This window comes from Anser brachyrhynchus, assembly GCF_964034855.1.
Source record: "Anser brachyrhynchus genome assembly, chromosome: 19".
In the NCBI taxonomy this organism is placed as follows: Eukaryota; Metazoa; Chordata; class Aves; order Anseriformes; family Anatidae; genus Anser; species Anser brachyrhynchus.
This window is the reverse complement of record NC_137712.1, coordinates 9,771,308-9,790,582: the sequence shown is the minus strand read 5'-3', so window position 1 is coordinate 9,790,582 and position 19,275 is coordinate 9,771,308. Positions and strand designations below refer to the sequence as shown.

Below are 19,275 nucleotides of genomic sequence, written 5' to 3'. Positions count from 1 at the left end.
GGTACGGCACGGCTCCTGCTGCAGCCTTGCCTTTTTCCAGCAGGACGAGGGCTTCCCTCTCTGCATGGAGGAGAGGAGGGAGGCTGGTACAAGGGGCTTGGCGAGAGAGTGAGGACGTGGGCTGCTGTGTCGTCAGCCCCCCAGCATCCAAGCTCAGGAGCTGCAGGGACCTGGGTTAACGCCATGCCTTGTCGCTAACGTGGCTTCTTCGTTTGCAGGGTCGGGAAGGTCCAAGAGGACCCGAGGGGCCTTCAGGGATGAGAGGAGAGCAGGTACGGGAGGAGGAGGAGGCCTGGTTCCCCCCTGCCAGCCCTGTGGGTCTGGAGCCACCCAGCAGGGCTGGCTGTGCTGGCACAAGGGGTGCTCGCTCTCCTGGGCTGCAGCCAAACGCGCTTGTCCTGGTTTGGACCCAGTCTGTGCTAGTGGGACGGGGATCGATGCAAGGCGGGAGATGAGCCTTGTGAGCACATCACGGCTGCCTGCACTCACATCCCTGTGTCCCCTGGCAGGGTGCCCTGGGAGATCCGGGGGACGCCGGTGTCAGCGGGCTGGATGGCGAGCAGGTAGGTGGCAGGGACACCCCCACACCCTGCCCGCCTCCTGGCGACCCTCAGCTAGAGCCCGAGGGTGAGGCTGTGTCCGTGCTAGTGGGGCCAGGGCTTTGTGCAACGTGGGGTGAAGGAAACTGGGGGGGGAGTGGAGGCAGCAGCCTGCCCAGGAGAACATCCCCAGCCCTGGAGCTCAGTGGGGACGAGGTGTGCCAGGGACTGGCCGTGTGCTTCCTCCGCAGGGACCACCGGGACCACCAGGAGCAGAGGGGCAGCCGGGGCCCAAGGGGCAGCAGGTCAGTTCTCACGGCCCCAGTGTGCTCGTGCCTGGGTGTGGGAGGGGGAAGCAGGGCCCTCCTGAAGCTTTAGCACCCGGTGCAAGGAAAACTGGGGGTGAGGAGGGGGCTGCGTGGTGGTAAGTGATGGGCAGGGCCAGCACCAGCTGGAGAAGTCGGCTAAGAATAACCCTGGTGGTCTTCATCCTTTCCAGGGAGAAGCAGGACCCCGCGGAGCTCCGGGCGTCAGAGGCAGCCGTGGGGAGCGAGGGGACGAGGGGCCAGCAGGACCACCGGGGGGGCCCGGGGAGCAGGGGAAGGAGGTTTGTGCTGGGGGGCTGCAGCTGCCTCGGGACAGGGATGGGGCACGGCCGCTGCTTCAGGTGCTGATGGTGCTTCACCCCCGGGCAGGGCGATGTCGGTGACGCAGGAGAGCCGGGCGAGCCGGGAGCGCGGGGACACAAGGTGGGGAGCACATCTTCTGTGCTGCCACCCGCAGCATGCTCTGCCTCCGCCTCCCAGCCCATCCCTGTGGGACGGGTGCGGGAAGGGGGTGTCCCCGGGACCTGTTGGGTGCCTGGGGGACGTGTCCTCATGGGGACGCTCACTTAATTGCTTCTCCTTTCTCCTCCTCGCCGTGACACCGCTGTTTCCATCTCGGAGCAGGGAGATGCTGGCCCTCGGGGCTTTCCTGGAGCGCCAGGACCAGGAGCTGCTACGGGGGAAATTGGAGGCAAAGGCCCCAGAGGAGAGAAGGGCCAGGAAGGTTTGCTGGCAAGTACAGCGAGGGAGTAATCCAGTGCCGTGGGGCTCCAGTGCTTCCCCCAGCTGGGTGTGGGGTGCTCAGGAACAGGGCTTGCCCCCAGCAGGAGACTTCGGGCTCCAGGAGCTACAGAAAATGCTAAGAATTGGCAAATGTCCTTAATTTGGGAGTTCTGTGTCTCATGGGCCTGGCACTCAAATTGGGTCCTGTTGGCACAAAAGGATGAGTGCTGGGCCCGGGGAGGAGCAGCTCCCTGCGTGTGAGCCTTTGGGCAGAAAAATGCAGCTTGGTGTGCAGTTTCATCTGACCCCATGAGATCAGCACACCTTCATGGGTTTTGCCTTTGCACGACTTTCTCAGAGGTGGATTTCAGTCTCTCTGAAAGCTTTTGGGACCCCAGAGCCACAAGGAGCCCAGGCTACCCAGAGTTCTGCCCAGTTCCTGCGTGCTGGGAGGACTGGTCTGGCCTCGCGCCTCTTCTCCTCCAGCCAGTGGTGTCTGTGGGTCTTGTTCTCCCCGTGTGCCTGTAGTGCCAGGGAGGGAGGAACCACCATTGCCTCTGGGACAGCTTCTTGTCCCCGAGGGGCTGCTGGCCTGAAGGAAGTGGCCGCGTGCCTGCTTCATGCTGCCTTCAGCCGAGCTCCTGCCACTGAGCGCGTCCCCCTCTCTGTCCCAGGGCCAGGTCGGTGTCACCGGCGCTGCAGGACCTGCAGGAGCCCGAGGGCGGTCTGTAAGTCACCTCGTGTCCCTGTCTCCCTTCGGGCTGATTGCTGACACGGGGGACACGCGTGTGACCGGGAGCATTGGGCAGGGCTGATGCTTGTCAGCCCCGTGTTTTTCTTCTACCCCAAACAGGGCAGCACAGGTCTGCGAGGTCCTCCAGGGCTCGACGGTCTCGAGGGAGCGAAGGTAGGGAGGGCAATGCTCCAGCCCTTCTCGTTCTGGGCTCTGCCCAAGCACTGCTTTCCTTGGCTGGTGGGGGGGACACTCTGGGGACCTGGGTCAGACCCGGGGCCGGGGCAGCCTGGCACCTCGAGCCAAGATCTCCAAGGCCAGAAGCTTGCCAGGAACAGAGCTGGGAGCGTTTCCCTTTCTTCCCCAGGGAGACCCAGGACCTCGAGGCAGGGATGGACCCACTGGTGCCACCGGGTTGGAGGTACTGATGTCCCCGGGCTTGTGGAGCTGGGAGCTCTCCGAGGCTTCACCAGGGCTTCACAATTTCTAGTACAAACTGAAGCCAAAGGATTTGTTGCCCCATAACTGCTCGGGGTGGGGGGTCAGAAATGAGGCTCTGAGTCCCAGCAGGGGGACTGTGCCCCCACCCCAAAAACCAGCCTGGCATTTAGGGGTGCCGATGCCTTGTGCAAGACCTGCTCCTGCCATCTCAGCACATCGATGTCCCCGTGGCACCCAGGTGCCACCAGGCACCGTCGTGCACCCCTTGGCTGGCTGAGCACCGCGGGTGGGAGGAGATGCTCCAAATGCCTGCAAAGGGCCTGAGCACGAAGCACATGGTGGGGCCGGGCTTGTGCTGAACCCCCAACATCACCGCAGGGACCTGCAGGAGACGATGGAGCAAAGGGAGACCGCGGCCAGCCTGGCCCCGTGGTGAGTACCGGCCTGCCTCCGTGCCAAACCCTCCAAAGGTGCAGCGTGGAACGGGAGGAACGGCACCTGCGGGCAGCCCCGGGCACCTCGGGCTGCTTGCTGCTGGGGGCAGGAGCCTGGGGGCACGCAGAGACCCTGCTCCTCTGCCCTGGCTGGCTCTACAGTCGCCTGGGAATGAGCTGTCGTTTCCCTGGTTCCTCTAGAACCACAGCTCATTAAAGGCGTCTTAATGGGGCTATTAAAAAAAATTATCAAAATTTGCTGTGGCCACCGTGCATTTAATCCCCAGTTGCCCGAGCCTGCCCGAAGCAGGTCTGGTTCGTTTGGCTTCCTTTCCTCCAGCTTTCAGAGAGCAAACCTGCGGGTCTCGCTAAGGGCTGGCCGGGAAACAAACGATGTGGTTACGGCCGTGGTCCTGCGGTGTGCAGCGCTGCCACGTGCTGAGGGTGCTGCAATGTGCTGCACCTTGCCTGCAGCCCCGTCCTCGAGCATTGGGCTGCCCGGGTACGGCTGTGCCCTCAGCACGTGTGTCCCACAGGGCTCGGTGGGTGCCCGTGGGCAGCCGGGCGGCCCCGGGTTCAAGGGCTACGCCGGGCACCGAGGAGCCAGAGGAGCGGCGGGCGCACCGGGGAAGCCGGGCCGGCAGGTGAGGTGTGGGATTTGTGGGGAAACTGAGGCACGGGGTGGAAAGGTGGGGGTGGCACCGGGGTCCCTTGGGGAGCAACACGAGCCCTGACCCTGCTGCCTGCCCCCGATGCCTGGAGCTGATGCCGGTCCCTGCTTTGTCTCCCAACAAACCCAGGGCGCTCTGGGGCCACCGGGCAGTGTTGGAGCCCCGGGGTCGAGCGGCGCCGGGGTGAGTGGCTGCCTTGCTGTTCCGCGCTCCCTTCCCCTCATCCAGCTTCTGCAGCCTGGACCTCACCGGGCTGCCCGAGGAGCTGGGGCATAGGTCCCGAAGCCTGTCTTTCGGAGCTGGGTTGATTTATTTAATTTTTCCTTAGGGCCTGATGGGTGCAAAAGGGGAGCCGGGCACACCGGGAAAACCAGGGCGCACGGTGAGGGGCTGGGGCGGCCGTGCTGGTGCTTCTCCGGTGCGGGTGGCTGAGCCGGGATTTCCCGGAGATGCAGCAAATCCCCACACGGGTGCTCCTGCTCCTGCGAAACACTGCCCCAAAGAGACTTCAGCTCAAACCCTGCTCCTGTGCCCGGAGTGGGTGAGAGCAGTGTGGGGACGTCCCAGCACCCTTACAGGGGGGTTTCTTTCTCCTTTGGGATTTTAGGGCTCTCCAGGACAAGCTGGTCCCCAAGGGCAGAAAGGTTGCAAAGGAGAAAAGGTACCACGGGCAGTGTCCTGCCCGGGGCACTGAGGGGGAAGCACAGAGTGGGGGGGTTCAAGCCATGGTCCCTGGGGAGAAACCATCTCCGGGAGCTGGGCAGCCCTTGCTCGGCATCGCCCCAGGCTCAGATGTCCCAGTGCTGGTGACCAAAACATCTCCCAGCTCCTCCCTTCTCTCCCCAGGGCGACGTGGGGCGCGAGGGGCAAGAAGGGGTCCCTGGAGAAGCTGGCCGGAGGGTAAGGGCGTGCTCGTCCTGGCGGAGAGCTGGGCTGATGGGGAGGGGGACGCAGGCGGTGGGGGCGGTGCATTTACTGTGCTCTGAGTCTGCAGTCTCCTGTCCCCAGGGCAAGCGAGGCAAGGCAGGCCACCGGCCCCCGAGGGGCCCCCGCGGACCCAAGGTAGGGTGGCCAGGGGTGCTCTGGGTGCCTTTGACTCTGGAATCCTTTGGCTGTGCCCAAAGGACGGGCTGATAGAGGGGCACCGCGGCACACAGCCAGGGCTCTGTCCCCCACCAGTTCCTCCCAGTCCCTTCCTGCCCCAGCAGAGGGTCTCTCGCTTCTGCGTTGCAGGGCCACCCGGGTGACGAGGGGCTGGCGGGGCCCCAGGGCCCACAAGGACCATACGTAAGTACTGGTGCTGAGCAGCGAGGTTTGGGGGTGCCCCCTGCTCCCCATTTGCACCCTGTGGGTGCCCCCCACAACCAAAGCAGGAACCTTAACAGGAGCGGGGCTTCCAGGTGCTGCACAGCTCTCGTCCTGCCTTCTCCTCCCAGCTTAGTGTTAGCCAAAAAAATGGCCAAGATTATTTTCTGATTGTTGGGAGTTGCATTTTCTCCGGTTAAATAGTAATGATAATAATTAATGTCAGCTTTGGAAATGGCACCAATAGGAAAATGAAGGCAGGATGTTCTGCAGCCAGCCAGGGGACCTGACCCGTGTTTATAGCAGGGGTTGCTGGAGGCGAGGAGGGATTGCCAAAAGGGAAAATCAAACCTGAGGAATGCGTCGAGGTCCCAAAAAACACCCCAAATTCTCGCAGCCCTTGTGGCTCCCGAGGCCCCTCCTTGGCAGCGGGCTGTGCTGGGCCAGCGGTGTCGCTTCGTCTCTCCTAGGGCATCCCTGGGCTGAAGGGCATCAGAGGAGACCCGGGACCGAAAGGACCCAAGGTGGGTGACGTGTGCGGGGCTCGAGCAGGGGCACGGGCCGGCGCTGAGCTGGTGCCTCCACCCCTTCCCCGCTCCTTGAAGCCCAGGACTGCAGCGTCCTTGATGCAGGCAGCCCCGCGCGTCCTCACGCCCCCTCCGTCAGCCTCCAGGCCGTAAATAAGAGCGACAAGCAGGCCCTGGGGGCGGGGAGCTGCTCACAGCCTTCGGGAAGTGAAAGGCAGCAAGAAATGAAGCTTTCAGTTTATTGCAAGCTGAATGGCAGAAGCTGAGGGCCAGGGCATTTGGCAAGGCCGGGGGCTGGGGCAGCAGGCGGGGGCTGCAGGGAGCTGCTGGGGTGTGCTCCGGGGGGGTTTCTTCCCACAGGACTTCAGCACACGCAGGATTTTCTTTATTTTCCTTGAGTTTTTCCTCGTATTGAGTTTTTCCAAGCATTTCCTTGAGCTTTCCTAGAATAATATTTTACTCTGGGATAAAGCACTCCCAGGCTTGCCTTTGCGGCTGAGCAGAGGACGAAAATGCTCCTTGCTCCTCCCCAAGCGATATGAGCTAACAGATGGAAGGGTTCTTTTTATTTTTATTTTTTCCGGAAATTTTGCAGGTGGCTGGACCTGGGAATTTCCCATCCCCAGCCGCCTGCCCGGCTTGCTGGAGGCCGGGAGCTGTTTGCGCTGGGGAGATGTGGCCAGGCAGACACCTCCCTGCCTCCAGGCAGCACCCCCTGTGCCCACCCCATCAAATACGGCCACAGGAGTGACCAGAGCAGGGTCTCCGGGGCAGGGTCCCCCCCCCCGGTGGTGCCCCTGGCCACTTCCACCCTCCTCCTGGCCACCAACTCTTTCCCTGACTCTCCTAGGGCGAGAAGGGCAGCAGGGGTGACCTGGGGCAGCAAGGGGACGATGGCTTCAAGGTGCGTGGAGGGCTTGTGCTTCTCTTCCCCCCGTGTCACCCCCCGTGTCACACCCCCATGTTACACCCCTTCACGTCTCCTAGGGCAAGCAAGGACCCCACGGCGTCCCTGGGAGGCCGGGACCCAAGGGACTGCAGGTACCTGTGGGGTGGGTGCGGATGGGGCAGGTGTTTGTGTTCGGGATGAATTCTTTCTCCTTCTGTGCAAAATACACAAGCAACCTGGGAAGGGGCTGGTAATAAGGATTCAGGGCTGGGAGATGCCCCGTTGGGGCCGTGTGTGATGTCCCCGTGTCCCTCCGCAGGGTGACGCTGGCCCCCCTGGCCCACGGGGGCTCCCTGGGCTCCCCGGGAAGCCGGTAAGTCCTTCGCCCCCAGCACACGGGGGTCTGCAGGGCCGGCAGCCTCCCGCTGAGGCACCTCCTTGCTTTTTCTCTTCCAGGGCTTGTCGGGACAAAAAGTGAGTGCGGGGGCAGCGGGTGTGGGGTGAGCCCTGCTGCAGGGCACTGTCCCCTCCTGTCCTCGTCCTGGGGGTGTGGGACAGCCCCATGCCCACTTTGGGGACGCAAGGCAGCATGTCACCACCTCGCCTTTTTCCTTCCTCTTCCTCCTCATCTTTGAGCAGGGGCTGAAAGGTTCCCCGGGCCAGCCGGGACCCAGGGGCAAGCCGGGACCGCCGGTAAGCAAAGCCACCAACGTCCCCTGGGGACCCAAAGTGGTGGCTGGTGCCATGGGGACGGGCCGTGCTGGTGCAGTTGGAGGAGCTGCGAGGGTGGCAGGGGCTTGCCACGTCACCGGTGTCATTGTCACCCAGGGTCTCGCCGGCCCCCCCGGCCCCAGCGGCCCCGCGCTGACGCTGTCCAAGGAGGAGCTGCGGGTGAGTGGCGCTGCGTGGGGCTTGGGGCTCCTGCCTCTGGTGCCTGCTGCTTGCTGGGGACAAAGGGACAGTGATGCTGTCTCGCGTCCCATCGCTGCCCTCTGCACAAAGAGCAGAGCCCGCAGATGGGTTAATCCTTCCCGCACCCAGCCAGGATCGGTCCTTGCCCACCCCACACCTCCCCTAGCACTTGGCCGTGCTCCTGGCCAAAATGTGAGGTGGGGCCAACAGGAGCTGGGCTCTCTCCCCGTGATTTCCAGCACCTCCTTCACCCCTCCGACCGCCTGAACCGCACCGTGGCGCAGGCTCTGCTGGAGGCCCTGAGCCGCGAGCTGAGAGCGCTGGTGGAGCACCCCGATGGCACCAAGGACAACCCGGCGGCCACCTGCAAGGAGCTGCTGCTGGCCCACCCCAGCTTGCCCGACGGTACAGGGGACACCCTGCATTGTCCCCCAGCCACGGACAGCCCTTTAGGACAGGGCCAGGGGGGCAGGATTCCCTCTATAAATGCCATTATGGAGAATGAGGATTTGGGGATGAGCTCAGCAGGGTTTATGGGCATCCTCAGCTCCTCCATGCAGGATGTCCTCCTGCACCAGCTCCAACACCAGGAGTTGTGTGTGTTGGGGTGCTCGTGGGCATTGCGTGCACGCACAGCAGGGTGCGGGTGGATATGAGGAGTGGAAAGAACACGGCACATCCCCGGCTTGTGGGTTTGCAGCTGGGGAAGGGATGGCAGCCGTGTGTTGTCCTCCCTGTGCCTCCAGCCCCGCTCTGCATCCCCGCAGGGCACTACTACATCGACCCCAACCAGGGCAGCCCCCGGGACGCCCTGCTGGCCTTCTGCAACTTCACGGCAGGGGGTGAGACCTGCATATCCCCCATCCACAACCAGGTACGGCCCCACGGGTCACCCCCATCCTGCGTGGGCTGGCACGGCCGGGTCTTCAACCTGACGGTGCCACCAACCCCTGCTGGGACACCGGGACATGGTCCCCGGTCCCCACAGGTCCCCATCAAGGCCTGGCTGAGTACCTATGCCTCCGAGGACACCTTCGAGTGGTTCAGCACCCTGCCTGGGGGCTTTCTGGTGAGTGCCCAGCCGAGGGGACACGAAGCCCTTCCCCTGGGGCCCTCCCAGCTCCTGGATGCCTGGGCCCAGGGGATCCTGCTGCCCTTGTGTGGCAAAAAGCATCACCTTCTCCCTCTGCAAGGAAATTCAGAGCTGTGCTTTTGTAGGGCTGCGTCCTGCCCTGTCTTTGGGGCAGGGTGGTGGGCACGGACCTTGCAAGCAGCCCCCAGCACCCCTCCCTCTCTCTCATTGCCTCTGCAGCTGGAGTACGCGGGGGCCAGCGCGGTGCAGCTGCGCTTCCTCCGGCTGCACAGCCGCCTGGCCGCACAGAAGGTCTCCTACTCCTGCAGCCCAGCCCCGGAGCGGGGCCAGCCCCAGCCCGAGAAGGAAATCCTCTTCCTGGCGGACTCCCGGGAGCAGAGCTACGCAGCCACCCTGCAGGGCTGCCTGGTGAGCTGGGGGGGCTTGAGCCTGGAAGAAGCACCAGTCTCCATGTGCATCGCGTGCCCAGGGCTCCGAGCAGAGCTCCTGGCTGGGCTCGGTGGGCTGGGATGGGAGAGCATCCCCGGGAAGCTGCCCCAGGCTTGGGGAACGGGGTGGGATGTGGTAGGGGGACGTGGTGTCAGCACTGCCTGCCCTCCTTTCAGCTGGACAACGAGTCCTCCATCACCGACACCATCTTCCAGTTCACCACCGAGGAGCTCTCCCTGCTGCCCCTGCGGGACCTGGCCGTGTTCCACAACGGCGACGCCTCGCACCAGTTCGGATTCACAGTGGGACCCGTCTGCTTCAGCTGAGACCAGGGACACCCACGCGGCACCAGACCCTCCTCCCCAGCCACAACCCAGCCTGGGGGGGATGCGTGTGGAGGTGGGGGCACGGGGCCCACCCCCCGGGTCTGTAGCTGCAGTGTGCCATGGACTACACTTCCTTCTGAAGTAGAAGAATATTGTTTACAGAAGTCATTGCTCTATAAATTATATATATTATATATATTATATATATATGTATGAGAATCATGTAATCATGAGAGCAGGAAAGAAAAAAAACAAAAGGATAAAATGCTACCAGAGTGGGAAGAGGGGAGAGCAATGGGCTTCTCTTTGCTGGGGAGGGACGTGAATGCTTGGAGCCTCGTCCCCTCGCGCCCCAGCTCCGTTTTGGGGCTGCAGCTCACACAGCGATGGGCACACTCAGCACCAGCACCCTGGCACCATAAGGCACAGCAGCGGGGGTTGGAGCCCCGTGGTCCCTGTCCTGCAGCACAGTCCTGGCCTGGTGCCCCCTTTCTGCTGGTCCCAGTCCCGTATCCGTTCCTGCTAACAGCCGAGGGCTGGCCACAGGAGTGCGTGGGGGTGTCACGGCAGGGGGAGGTCAAACCTTGCAGCAAAAAGAGAGGAAATCTGTGCACAGCAGGGGTAGGAAAGGAGACTGGGTGCACGCCAGCACCGCAGCCCTGGGCAGCCCGGGAGGAGGCTGGATCCGCGCTGTGCTGTAACAGGGTGCTGGGTGACCCACCCCGCCTGGAAAACCCCAGCCAGAGCTTCTGGCCAGCTTCGCAATAAATAAAGGAAGAAAAATCAGTTGTGAGCTAAGTCCAGTTTCTCCCCTTCGAGGCAGGGCGGTCGGTTGGTTGGTTTGCCCAGCAGCAGCGGGTTTGGAGGAGAGCTGCGCCCACCACCCACCCCTCGCCTCGCGCCCTGGGCGTGCTGCCCCAGCCCACCCCAACGCGGGTGTTCGGTGCGGCGGGGAGCTGCTGAGGCAGGATTTTAAGAAGCAGCACGGGGGAGGGGGGAGACTTTTATCATCATCGTTATTTCAAGCAGCGAATGCAGCCTGAAAACTCCAGTGCCAGCTCTTTGCCTGTAAGGAAAAATACAGCCGGTGGCACGGCACGGCTCGGCTGGGCACGGCTCGGCACAGCACGGCTGGGCACGGCACGGCTGGGCACGGCTGGGCACGGCTCGGCACGGCTGGATACGGCACGGCTGGAGAAGGCACGGCCGGGCAGGGCACTACAACTCCCGGGGCGCTCCGCGCCGCGCGTCACGCAGCCGCGCCGGGCTGAGCCGAGCCGAGCCGGGACGGGACGGGACGGGACGGGAGAGGCTAAACGGGGACAGGCTGAACCGGGACGGGACGGGCTCCGCTCTGCACCGCCGCCATGCAGGTGAGGCTGCCGCCGGGTCCAGCCGTGCCCAGCCGTGCCGAGCCGTGCCGAGCCGTGCCGTGCCCGGCGGCCAGCCCGGTTGTGCAGAGGGTCCGCGCTTGGCACCCGTGGGTGGGGGCAGCCCCCAGCCCCCCGTACCGCTGGTGTGCGGGTGGGTGCGGGCACCCCCCGGCCCCGCCGCCCCAGCCCGGGGCACGCTGTTCCCCGGCCGGCAGCAGCCCCTTCTTCTCTGGAGACCCCCTTCCTTCCCCGGAGACCCCCCTTCTTTTGGGGCCGGGGTCCCCCCGGAGCAGCCGGCAGAGCCACCTCCTTTAAATCTCTTCTCTTCGACCTCGTGCCTCCCCCCTGCACGTTCCCAGGGGCCGCGTAAAGGCTGATTCACTTCCCTTGGCACCGCGCATCTTCCCGCAAGAGCTGCGCCGCGGTTCCTGTTTTTGTCCCGTGCTGTGCCTGTGACTTGGCCGGGCTTGGGACGGGGACCGCACGCAGCAGCGGCCCCGGGGAGCCGGCCATGGCGCACCCCAATGCACGGTGTCCCCACCCGGAGGATCTCCCTTCGCCCCTGCAGGGCCTGGCACGGGCACGGAGCGACAGCAGAGACGTCCCTCGGGAGCTCGAGGCCCTGCACAAGTGCTGTCACCGCTCGCTCGGAGCTCGGAGGCAATGGGGACAGCAGCCACACCGCCCCCCATGAGCCCCACATCGTCGCAGGCTGGCGCATTGCCCGCACGGGGCTGCAGCGTGGGCAGCCTGGCACCACAGCCCACCCGGGCGCTGCCTGCGGCCCCGGCTCCGTGGATGCACCCAGGCAGCCCGAGCCCGGCGTGCGGGGCCGGGTGCCCCGGTCGGACCGGAGCAGCAGGTCGGGAGGCAGCGGGCAGCCGGCCCCGCGTCGCGCCGAGCAGGCGGCGCTGAGTTTTTCAAAAGAGGAACCCCACGGGCGAAGCCCCGACGTGGATGTGCCGCGCACATGAGGAGCTGCAGCGTGGGGTGGTCCCCAGCAGCCCTGCTGGGGTGCGTGAAGCCAGGCGAGGTGCAGAAGAGGTGCTGGGTGCTGCCCCCACAGCACCTGGTGGGTCACCACTGGTGGGTGAGGACGGAACAAGCCCCTCAGACCAGAAGTCCTGCTGGCATGTCACCCTGCAACTTGGGTCTCTCAAATTGCGAGATTTTTTTTTTTTAGGATTTACCCTGAACCTTTGACAGCACAGTCAGCATGGCTGCTGTCTGCGGAGGGTTCACGCTGTGGTGTTGCTGTAGGATGGAGCCACAGCGTCACAGAAGGGTTTGGAAGGGACCTTAAAGCTCAGAGCCCCTCCAACCTGACCTTAAACGCCTCCAGGATGGGGCATCCCCAGCTCCTCTGGGCAGCCTGTGCCAGGGCCTCACCATCCTCTGAGTGAAGGATTCCTTCCTTACATCTCATCTAAACCTCCCCTGACTTTATGGAGGAGGGGAGCAGGGCAGCACTGGCCCCAGGAGCATCGTTTTGGCCTCCCGGACGTGCTGGGTACCCGAGGGCACGGGGCAGAAGCTGCCCAGGCTGGGCGCCCTGGGACCAGGAGCAGCGCGGGGACCTTCTGCAAGTCACCTGCGTCTCCAAAGTAACGTTACCTCCGCCGTGCCCGGCCCTGCAGACTTAGGGTTGAACCATGCAAAGGAGAAATAGTTTCATTTAAAGGCTAATTATCATAAATCCGTTGCCAAAGGAGGCTTAAAAGCGTAAGCCAATTATACGTCCTAATGTGCTTTGGTAACGAGTGGCCAGAGCGTGTAATTAGAGCCTGAGAGCGGCGCGGGCACTGCTCACCGTGGGCATGGGGAGCATGGGGGGGAACAGACCTGGGCTGGGGGGGTCCCAGCTGCAGGGACCTGGTGAGATCCAACAAGGGCAGGAGGAAAACCCAGTGCAGGTTTTTGTGGCAAAGGACCAAGAATTGGCAGCCGTGCCCTCAGCTCCGGGCGGTTTCGCTGGGGAAGAACCGCAGGCCAAGGCTTTCTCCTCCTGTTTCGGCGCGATGAAGCTCTCGTTCGGGTGGTCACCGGTTAAAGGCTCTTCGGGGCTGGGAATGCCGGCACTGGGCGGCTTTGCTGCCTGCTTCGAGCCCTCCCTAAAAAGCAGTCGTGGTCCTGGATGGGTCCTGGGCAGCCCCCGGCAGCCGGAGCCGCAGCAGCCTCGGGGTGATGCTGGCTTCGGCTGGAGCAGGCAAGAAAATCCTGTGGGAGGTGCAGGAAAGCGGAGGGTTCCTGGGCTGGGCTGCAGCCGCCGGCCAGTTTCGCTCTAGGCTCCAGACAGCACCCACAGCCGCTGTCTGCCTCCCACTCCTCAAGCCCTGGCAGCGCGTGCGGGTTGCTGGAGCTTTGGGCTGCCGGCTCTCCACCACAAGGGTTAGCTCAGGATTTCTCTCGCCAGCCCAGACACGGGCTGGAGGGAAAAAGCTGCCCTGCAAGAAGGCAGAGGTACGTGTCGAGCCCGCTTTGCGTGGCTGGGATTTGAGTTCCTCTTTCTATTTCGGGATCCGGACAAAAACTGCACCGCGTGGCAGCCCCCTGCCCACAGCCGGCCCCCAGCCCCAGCCCTCCCGGCACCAGGGGCTGCGTCGGGCGCAGGAGGGGCAGGGCCACCAGGTGCCCTTTGAAGTCTGCAGCTCAAAGAAGCAAACCTGCACAGAAGAAAGAAGAGACGCACACACCTCTGGCTTTGATTTGGGGAAGGGCCGTGGGCAGGAAGGGGCCGGTGTCAGCCCTGGGAGGGCCGTGGGGTGCTCAGCACGCGGCCCTGCAGAAGCCACGGGGCCATGTGTGCCGTGGTGCGGGTGGCATCGTCACCCCCAGCCGGTTCCTAACCCCTGTCCTCGGCCTCTCTTCCAGATGACCTTCTTCTTCTCGGACAGGGTGGTGCTGCTGTTTGACTTCTGGAGCGTGCACACCCCCGCAGGTAGGCTGCCGGCCCCGTCCGTCCGTCCCTCTGCTGCTGGCTGTGCTCGCCAGCCGGGGAAAGGGGCGCAGGGCACAAAAACCACCGGGGATTTTTGCATTTCTGGCATATAATGCTAGGTAATGCTAGCAGTGATACCTGCTGGTGGGCTGGGAGCTGGGGAAGGGCACAGCCCCCCCACACCCAGCACTTAACACTGGGGTTTTCGCAGCACCGGGCACGCTGCGGGGCTTTGGGGGGGGCCCCAGCTGTTACCCAGACCCGCAGGTCCGGTCCTGCAAAGCGACAGATGACCAAACCCTCCTCCTGCAAGTGGCTGGCAAGCTGTTTTTAATCTTTTTCCCCGCTGAAAAATATTTGTTCAGCTGAGGGCAAGCTGCTCTTTTCGGGAAAAAAAAAAAAAAAGAGGAAGAAAAAACAAAACCAGCTGCTGATTCATCGGGGTGTGCTTCTGGTGCAGGGCTGGCGCTCTCCGTGCTGGTGGTCGCGCTGCTGTCGGTGCTGTACGAGGTGGTCAAGATGGGCAAGGCCAGGGTGCTGCGGCGGGCGCTGCTGGCCGTGCCCCCCAGCCTCAGCCGCGAGGCGCTGCTGGAGCCCGACGAGGGGGACGGCGGCCACGGGGCCACGCAGGGCAGGTACGGCCCGGCGCGGGCAGGATTGGGCCCTGCCTGGTGCCCGGGGGTGGCTGGGAGGTGGGGATGGCGGAGAAGGAAGGCTGCGAAGGGGCAGCAAGGAGCTCCCAGGGATGATGGAGGGCAGGAGCCAGCCCCAGGGGGTCCCAGCCCCGCCGGGTACCCGGGGACTGCCCCCGGTGCTTTCGGCTGCGTTCAGTGCCCGCAGCCCCCGGGGTCCTTTTGGGATGGGGACGGGCACTGCTCAGCTGGTGCAGCCCCAACCAAGGCCAGCCGGGGCATTTCCTTCCCATCACAAGCCTTTTGAGCCAAAACCTGGGTTTTTCATCTTACCTTTAATCCCAGCCGTGCCCGAGGCTGCTCGTAACGCCAGCCTCTCGCTGACCCCAGCCCCATGCCCAGCTCCCTCCCCGCGCCCTACAAACCCCCCGCACGTCACTCCCGGTGCCCCGGGGGGGCTGACACCCACATTTTCCCCTTGCTGACGGGGCTTTTGCTTCTCCCACCGCAGGTGGTTCCAGTTCCACGTGGCCCAGACGCTGCTGCACGTGGTGCAGGTGGTGCTGGGCTACGCGCTGATGCTGGCCGTCATGTCCTACAACGCCTGGGTCTTCCTCGGCGTGCTCGCGGGCTCCACCATCGGCTACTTCGTGGTGTACCCGCTGCTCAGGGTGGACTAGGCGTGGGGACATCCCCCCCTCGGGACACCGCGGGGTGCTGGGGTGTCACCGCTGTCACACTGCCACCGTCACGTCTGCTGGCTGCGTCCCTGTCCCCAAGCTGTGCAGGACGCGGCACCACCGGGGGGTGGCACTGGGGGCTATCCCCCGGCTCTCAGGGAGCTTTTGGCCACGGGATTTGGGGAGCTGACTGCTGGGGGTGGGGGTGCTGGGCCCCCCCTCTGCTGGGGGGGTGCGGTTTTGGCACTGGGATGCTTCGTGTGTGATCGGGGCAGGTCCCTGGGCTCCCCTCCAGCACGGATCCTGCATCCTGCCCTGCCCCAAACCCCTCACACTGTGCCTTGGGGGTGCCTGCAGAAGGAGCCGGGTGCTGGGGGGGCCCGGCCACCCCCCCCACCTCACCCCCGTGCCTCCCGGTTAGCACTTTAGCATGGGGAGCTGCTGCCTCCTGCTGCCTGTGGCAATAAAACCACTGGGGTCGTTCGGCTCCCGGCTTGGTGTGGGGCTGCCGGAGGTGATGCGGGGCCCTGGCACCCCCGGCTCACAGCGGGTTCGGGGGGGCTGCACCTCAGCCCCATCACAGCCCCCCCCCAACCCCCCCGCACACAGCAGTGTCCTGGGGCCGAGCAGTTGGGGAGTAAGGACAGTCTCCTCTGGCTTTAAATAAAGCTTTAGTTCTTTTATTAATTATTATAAGCATATCTTAAACATTTGTATAACATTCTTAATAAAATATCTTGGAAGAGACAGGTTTTAAGTTCCCAGGGCAAGGCACTTTGGTTGGGGGGGGGGGGGGGGCTCCCCAAGTGGTTTGGGCTGGGCACCCCCTTCAGAGGCAGGAACAGCGGCACCTAAAAATGCAGGCGGAGGTCGGGGCGAGGTCCCGGTCGGTCCCCGTGCCGCACGCTCACACGTGTGCGCACACACACACACGCACGCTGCCAGCTCCTGAGTCTCGCCCAGTGCCCCCAGCCGCCTCTCCAGTGCTTTCGGTGCGTCCCCCGGGGCTGTGACCGACCCTGCGGGGGGTCCCGGTGCGGGGGGAAGCCCTTCTCCCAGCGCTGCCCCCAGCACCCTGCCGCCAGCCTCTGCCGAAGCCCCAGGTCTTCGCCCCCCCCAGCTGCTGCCAGAACCCAAATGTCTGAGGGCTGAGGGCTGGAGGCCGGGGGGGTCCCGCTGGCGATGCCCAGCTGGGAACCAGGCAGCAGCCGGCCGAGGCTGAAGTCGCACCGCTGCCACCTCCCCTACAAAAAAGCTTTTTTAACTCCCAGCCGAGCCTGGGCACGGGGTGACAGCAGCCCCGGGGTGGGTGCGGAGCAGCCTGGGGGCCGTAGGCAGCCCCACACCTCGCCCCCAAAGGGCCAGCAGCTGTTGTGCCAGCACCCCCACGCAATTCTCCTCCCGCCCCACACATCCCTGTGCTCCTGGCCTCATCTCGCCCTTCACCCCCCACGCAGAGCTGCGGCACCCCCAGCCCTCGCCGTCCCGTTTTTGCCCACCCGCCCCTGCAGCCCTCGCTCCCCTCGGTGCTGGTGACGGCACGAGGCCGCCCGGGAGATGCTCCCCGTGGGGAGGCTCCCAGGAAAACCCCACGGATGCGGGCAGGGGACGGTCCCCGCTGCCGGGGTCCAGCAGCTGGGAGCATCCTGCAGGCAGCGGGGCTCCAGCCCCCCCAGACGGCCCCACGCATATGAGCTCAGCCCGGGGGGGGGGGGCAGATAAAGCATCTCTCCAGTAGAAAAGAAGGAAATAAGGCAGAAGAAGGACAGAGCAGAGTGCAGCGGGTGCCCTGTGCTGAGCCGGGCCCCAGCCGGCCCCCCCGGGTGGCGGCCAGCCGCGCAGCAGCAGGACCCCCCCCCCCGTTGGGTGACCTCGGTGTTCCCCATCCCCTCCCTCTCCCGCAGCGCCGCTCCAGCCCCGGCAGCCCCAGGACCAGTCCACGGCGGGCACAGGGCTAGAACTCAGTCTGCACCCCCTCAACAACGCTCTCCGTCGTGCCCGCGGGCTGCGGGGGGCTGCAAGCCACCGGGGGGGCCACCTCCTCGCCCGTCTCCTTGTCACCGGGCTGGTGGCAATCCGTCCCGGCGGGCGGCGATGGGACCGCGGCTCCGGGTGCAGGTGATGCTGCTGCTGTGGGGTGGTGCACCTCATCCCCTGATGGGGCCTCGGCTCTGGGTGCAGGTGCTGGTGTGGGGTGGTGCTCCTTATCTCCTGATGGGATCTCAGCTCCAGATGTAGGGGATGGTGCTGTGGGGTGGTGCTCCTTATCTCCTGATGGCACCCCAGCTCCAGATGTAGGTGACGCTGCTGTGGCTTGGTGCATCTTATCTCCTGTTGGGATCTCAGCTCCAGACGCGGGTGATGCTGCTGTGGCATGACGCACCTTATCTCCTGATGGGATCTCGGCTCTAGGTGCAGGTGATGGTGCTGTGGGGTGGTGCACCTTATCTCCCGAAGGCACCCCGGCCCCAGATGCAGGTGGCACCGGTGCGTCACGGCGCGCCCCATCCCCATCGCTGGCCGGACCCCGCGGGGGGTCGTCTCCCGGCGCAGACCCCGCTGCCACCACCTCCTCGGTGGCCCCGCTCTGCCGCGTGGCGTGGGTACCGTTCGTCAGCCGCTCCTCAGCCTGGCCGCCGGCAGCTTCCTCCGTGCTCTCCTTCGCCAGCATCTCCCTGATCTCCGCCACCCCGCCTGGGGACCCCGGCGGCACCGCAGGCTCCGGCTCCTGTGGCTCTGGGGAGCTGGGGGGCAGCAGCGCCTCGGCACCCGCCTCGTAGGGCAGGGCCCCCTCGTCGTCCTGGATCACCGACACCACCTGCTTGGCCCTGCGGCGCTTGTCGGCGGCTGGCTCGGCCTCGGGCTGCCCGCCGTGCTCCTCGGCCCAGTCGATGGGGATGCCCTCGCCCAGGAGGTGCAGGTTGGGATCGCTGTTGTGCATCACCATGCTGTCGCGGTACAGGTTGTGCTTCCGCTGCACCGCCGCCTCCTTCACAGCTGGCGGCACCGAGAGAGGCGTCAGATGGGCCGGCACCAGCCCCTGGCACCCTGCACGGGGCCACCCCTTCCTCATGGGACACCCAGCACCCTGCACGGGGCCACCCCTTCCTCATGGGACACCCAGCACTCTGCACGGGGCCACCCCTTCCTCATGGGACACCCAGCACTCTGCACGGGGCCACCCCTTCCTTGTAGGACACCCAGCACCCTGCATGGGGTCACCCATTATAGGACACCCAGCACCCTGCGTGGGGGTCACCCCTTCCTCATGGGACACCCAGCACCAGACTGGCCTTGCGCACTCTGGGGTCTCCCTACCTTGCATGATGTCTTTCATCACCGACTGCAGCACGACCTCCTCGTAAGTGTTCTCCACCAGGATGAAGCTGGCGAAGTCCTCGAAGATGAGCTCCTGGAACTTGGCTAGCTCCTGCGGGGGGAGAGGCCGGTCAGCGGGGTGCGGGACGGGGAGGTCCCGGTCCCGAGGGATGCGTGAGGGATGCCGCAGCCCCTCCACGGAGCGCTGCTCCCCTCCTCTTACCCCCTTGCAGGTCGGCGCTAGCTTCTTCAGCAGGAAGGGGATGGTGATCTGCAGCAGGGCCTCCCTGAAGAACTTTTTCCGCACAGTGCTGCTGTCGTAGTCGTATTTCTGCAGGGCAGGCGAGAGCGGCCTCGGGTCAGCGCCCATGAGGGCCGCAGGGTGGCGTGGGCACAACCCCGTGTTTTGGTCCCATTTCCATGGGGCTGAATGGGTTCTTCTGTCCCTTGCACCCTTCCACCCATGCAGTCTCTGTGCTCTCCCCCCACTTTCTGCAGAAGTGTTTGGGCCACTCCAAACCCTGGCCCTGAGTCCTCCAAAACTCAGCCCCAAAACTCAGCAAAACACATGAAAGTCTCAATAGGAAGAAGTATTCCCCCAGAAGACTCCTGTTATTCATCACCGCTGGCCTCCTCCCCAGGCTCCTCACCCTCGGGTGAAGGCCACCGGGGGGTCCCAAGTGCAGGAGCAGCCCCCAGCCCTCACCTTGAGCACGCGCTCGAGGATGCGCTGGATGGACTTGCAGAGGTCATCCTTGCCCTGCAGCTTCCCCAGCTCCTGGTGCAGCAGCGTCTCGAAGGTGTACACGGCGTCATCCATTTGCTGCGGCAGGAACCATGGGGTCAGTGCCAGCGGGGGAACCGGGGGGGCAAGCAGGGGGTGTGCGGGGGGCTCTTTTGGGGGCACTGGGACACCGGGACGAGCCTGTACACTGGCAAAGCTCCCAGCAGCTCTGCCTGGCATCTACAGGCTCCACCCTGAGGAC

The 19,275-nt window shown here is 64.7% G+C and overlaps 3 protein-coding genes across 5 annotated transcripts in view; 2 read left to right on the top strand and 1 right to left on the bottom strand.

Moving 5' to 3' along the window:
- The window catches only part of LOC308180350 (uncharacterized protein), a 75,236-nt gene extending 65,679 nt beyond the window's left edge, over positions 1-9,557 (top strand). For both annotated transcript variants that reach the window (XM_080561809.1, XM_080561810.1), the window contains 29 exons: positions 219-272; positions 510-563; positions 791-844; positions 1,039-1,146; positions 1,235-1,288; positions 1,490-1,597; positions 2,263-2,316; positions 2,442-2,495; positions 2,689-2,742; positions 3,141-3,194; positions 3,733-3,840; positions 3,997-4,050; positions 4,196-4,249; positions 4,475-4,528; positions 4,714-4,767; positions 4,876-4,929; positions 5,101-5,154; positions 5,643-5,696; positions 6,550-6,603; positions 6,687-6,740; positions 6,908-6,961; positions 7,045-7,062; positions 7,228-7,281; positions 7,417-7,479; positions 7,740-7,905; positions 8,268-8,374; positions 8,489-8,569; positions 8,813-9,001; positions 9,199-9,557. In XM_080561809.1, coding sequence (XP_080417935.1) covers positions 219-272; positions 510-563; positions 791-844; positions 1,039-1,146; positions 1,235-1,288; positions 1,490-1,597; positions 2,263-2,316; positions 2,442-2,495; positions 2,689-2,742; positions 3,141-3,194; positions 3,733-3,840; positions 3,997-4,050; positions 4,196-4,249; positions 4,475-4,528; positions 4,714-4,767; positions 4,876-4,929; positions 5,101-5,154; positions 5,643-5,696; positions 6,550-6,603; positions 6,687-6,740; positions 6,908-6,961; positions 7,045-7,062; positions 7,228-7,281; positions 7,417-7,479; positions 7,740-7,905; positions 8,268-8,374; positions 8,489-8,569; positions 8,813-9,001; positions 9,199-9,348 — 2,124 coding nt within the window. In that variant the 3' untranslated portion in view covers positions 9,349-9,557. The remainder of the gene's footprint in view (positions 1-218; positions 273-509; positions 564-790; positions 845-1,038; positions 1,147-1,234; positions 1,289-1,489; positions 1,598-2,262; positions 2,317-2,441; positions 2,496-2,688; positions 2,743-3,140; positions 3,195-3,732; positions 3,841-3,996; positions 4,051-4,195; positions 4,250-4,474; positions 4,529-4,713; positions 4,768-4,875; positions 4,930-5,100; positions 5,155-5,642; positions 5,697-6,549; positions 6,604-6,686; positions 6,741-6,907; positions 6,962-7,044; positions 7,063-7,227; positions 7,282-7,416; positions 7,480-7,739; positions 7,906-8,267; positions 8,375-8,488; positions 8,570-8,812; positions 9,002-9,198) is intronic.
- Positions 9,558-9,696: 139 nt separating this feature from the next.
- SLC31A2 (solute carrier family 31 member 2) lies at positions 9,697-15,717 on the top strand. 2 transcript variants are annotated; one of them, XM_080561817.1, is made up of 4 exons: positions 9,697-10,721; positions 13,593-13,659; positions 14,120-14,294; positions 14,803-15,717. In XM_080561817.1, exons 1-4 carry the CDS (start codon positions 10,716-10,718, stop codon positions 14,969-14,971), a joined length of 417 nt encoding a protein of 138 aa, XP_080417943.1. In that variant the 5' UTR covers positions 9,697-10,715; the 3' UTR covers positions 14,972-15,717. The 2 variants fall into 2 exon arrangements, with proteins under 2 accessions (XP_080417943.1, XP_080417942.1); XM_080561816.1 differs by lacking the exon at positions 9,697-10,721 and adding an exon at positions 10,745-13,181.
- NIBAN2 (niban apoptosis regulator 2) overlaps positions 15,630-19,275 on the bottom strand; it is a 26,872-nt gene continuing 23,226 nt past the window's right edge. The window contains exons 11-14 of the mRNA XM_080561815.1: positions 18,996-19,112; positions 18,513-18,620; positions 18,290-18,401; positions 15,630-17,968 (exon numbers count right to left, since the gene is read on the bottom strand). Coding sequence (XP_080417941.1) covers positions 16,926-17,968; positions 18,290-18,401; positions 18,513-18,620; positions 18,996-19,112 — 1,380 coding nt within the window. The 3' untranslated portion in view covers positions 15,630-16,925. The remainder of the gene's footprint in view (positions 17,969-18,289; positions 18,402-18,512; positions 18,621-18,995; positions 19,113-19,275) is intronic.

Coding starts and splice junctions, on each gene's coding strand:
- SLC31A2 (XM_080561816.1), top strand. CDS start 12,906: ATGCTGGCTTCGGCTGGAGCAGGCAAGAAAATCCTGTGGGAGGTGCAG. Junction 13,660..14,119: donor GAGCGTGCACACCCCCGCAG/GTAGGCTGCCGG, acceptor CTTCTGGTGCAG/GGCTGGCGCTCTCCGTGCTG. Junction 14,295..14,802: donor CACGGGGCCACGCAGGGCAG/GTACGGCCCGGC, acceptor CTCCCACCGCAG/GTGGTTCCAGTTCCACGTGG.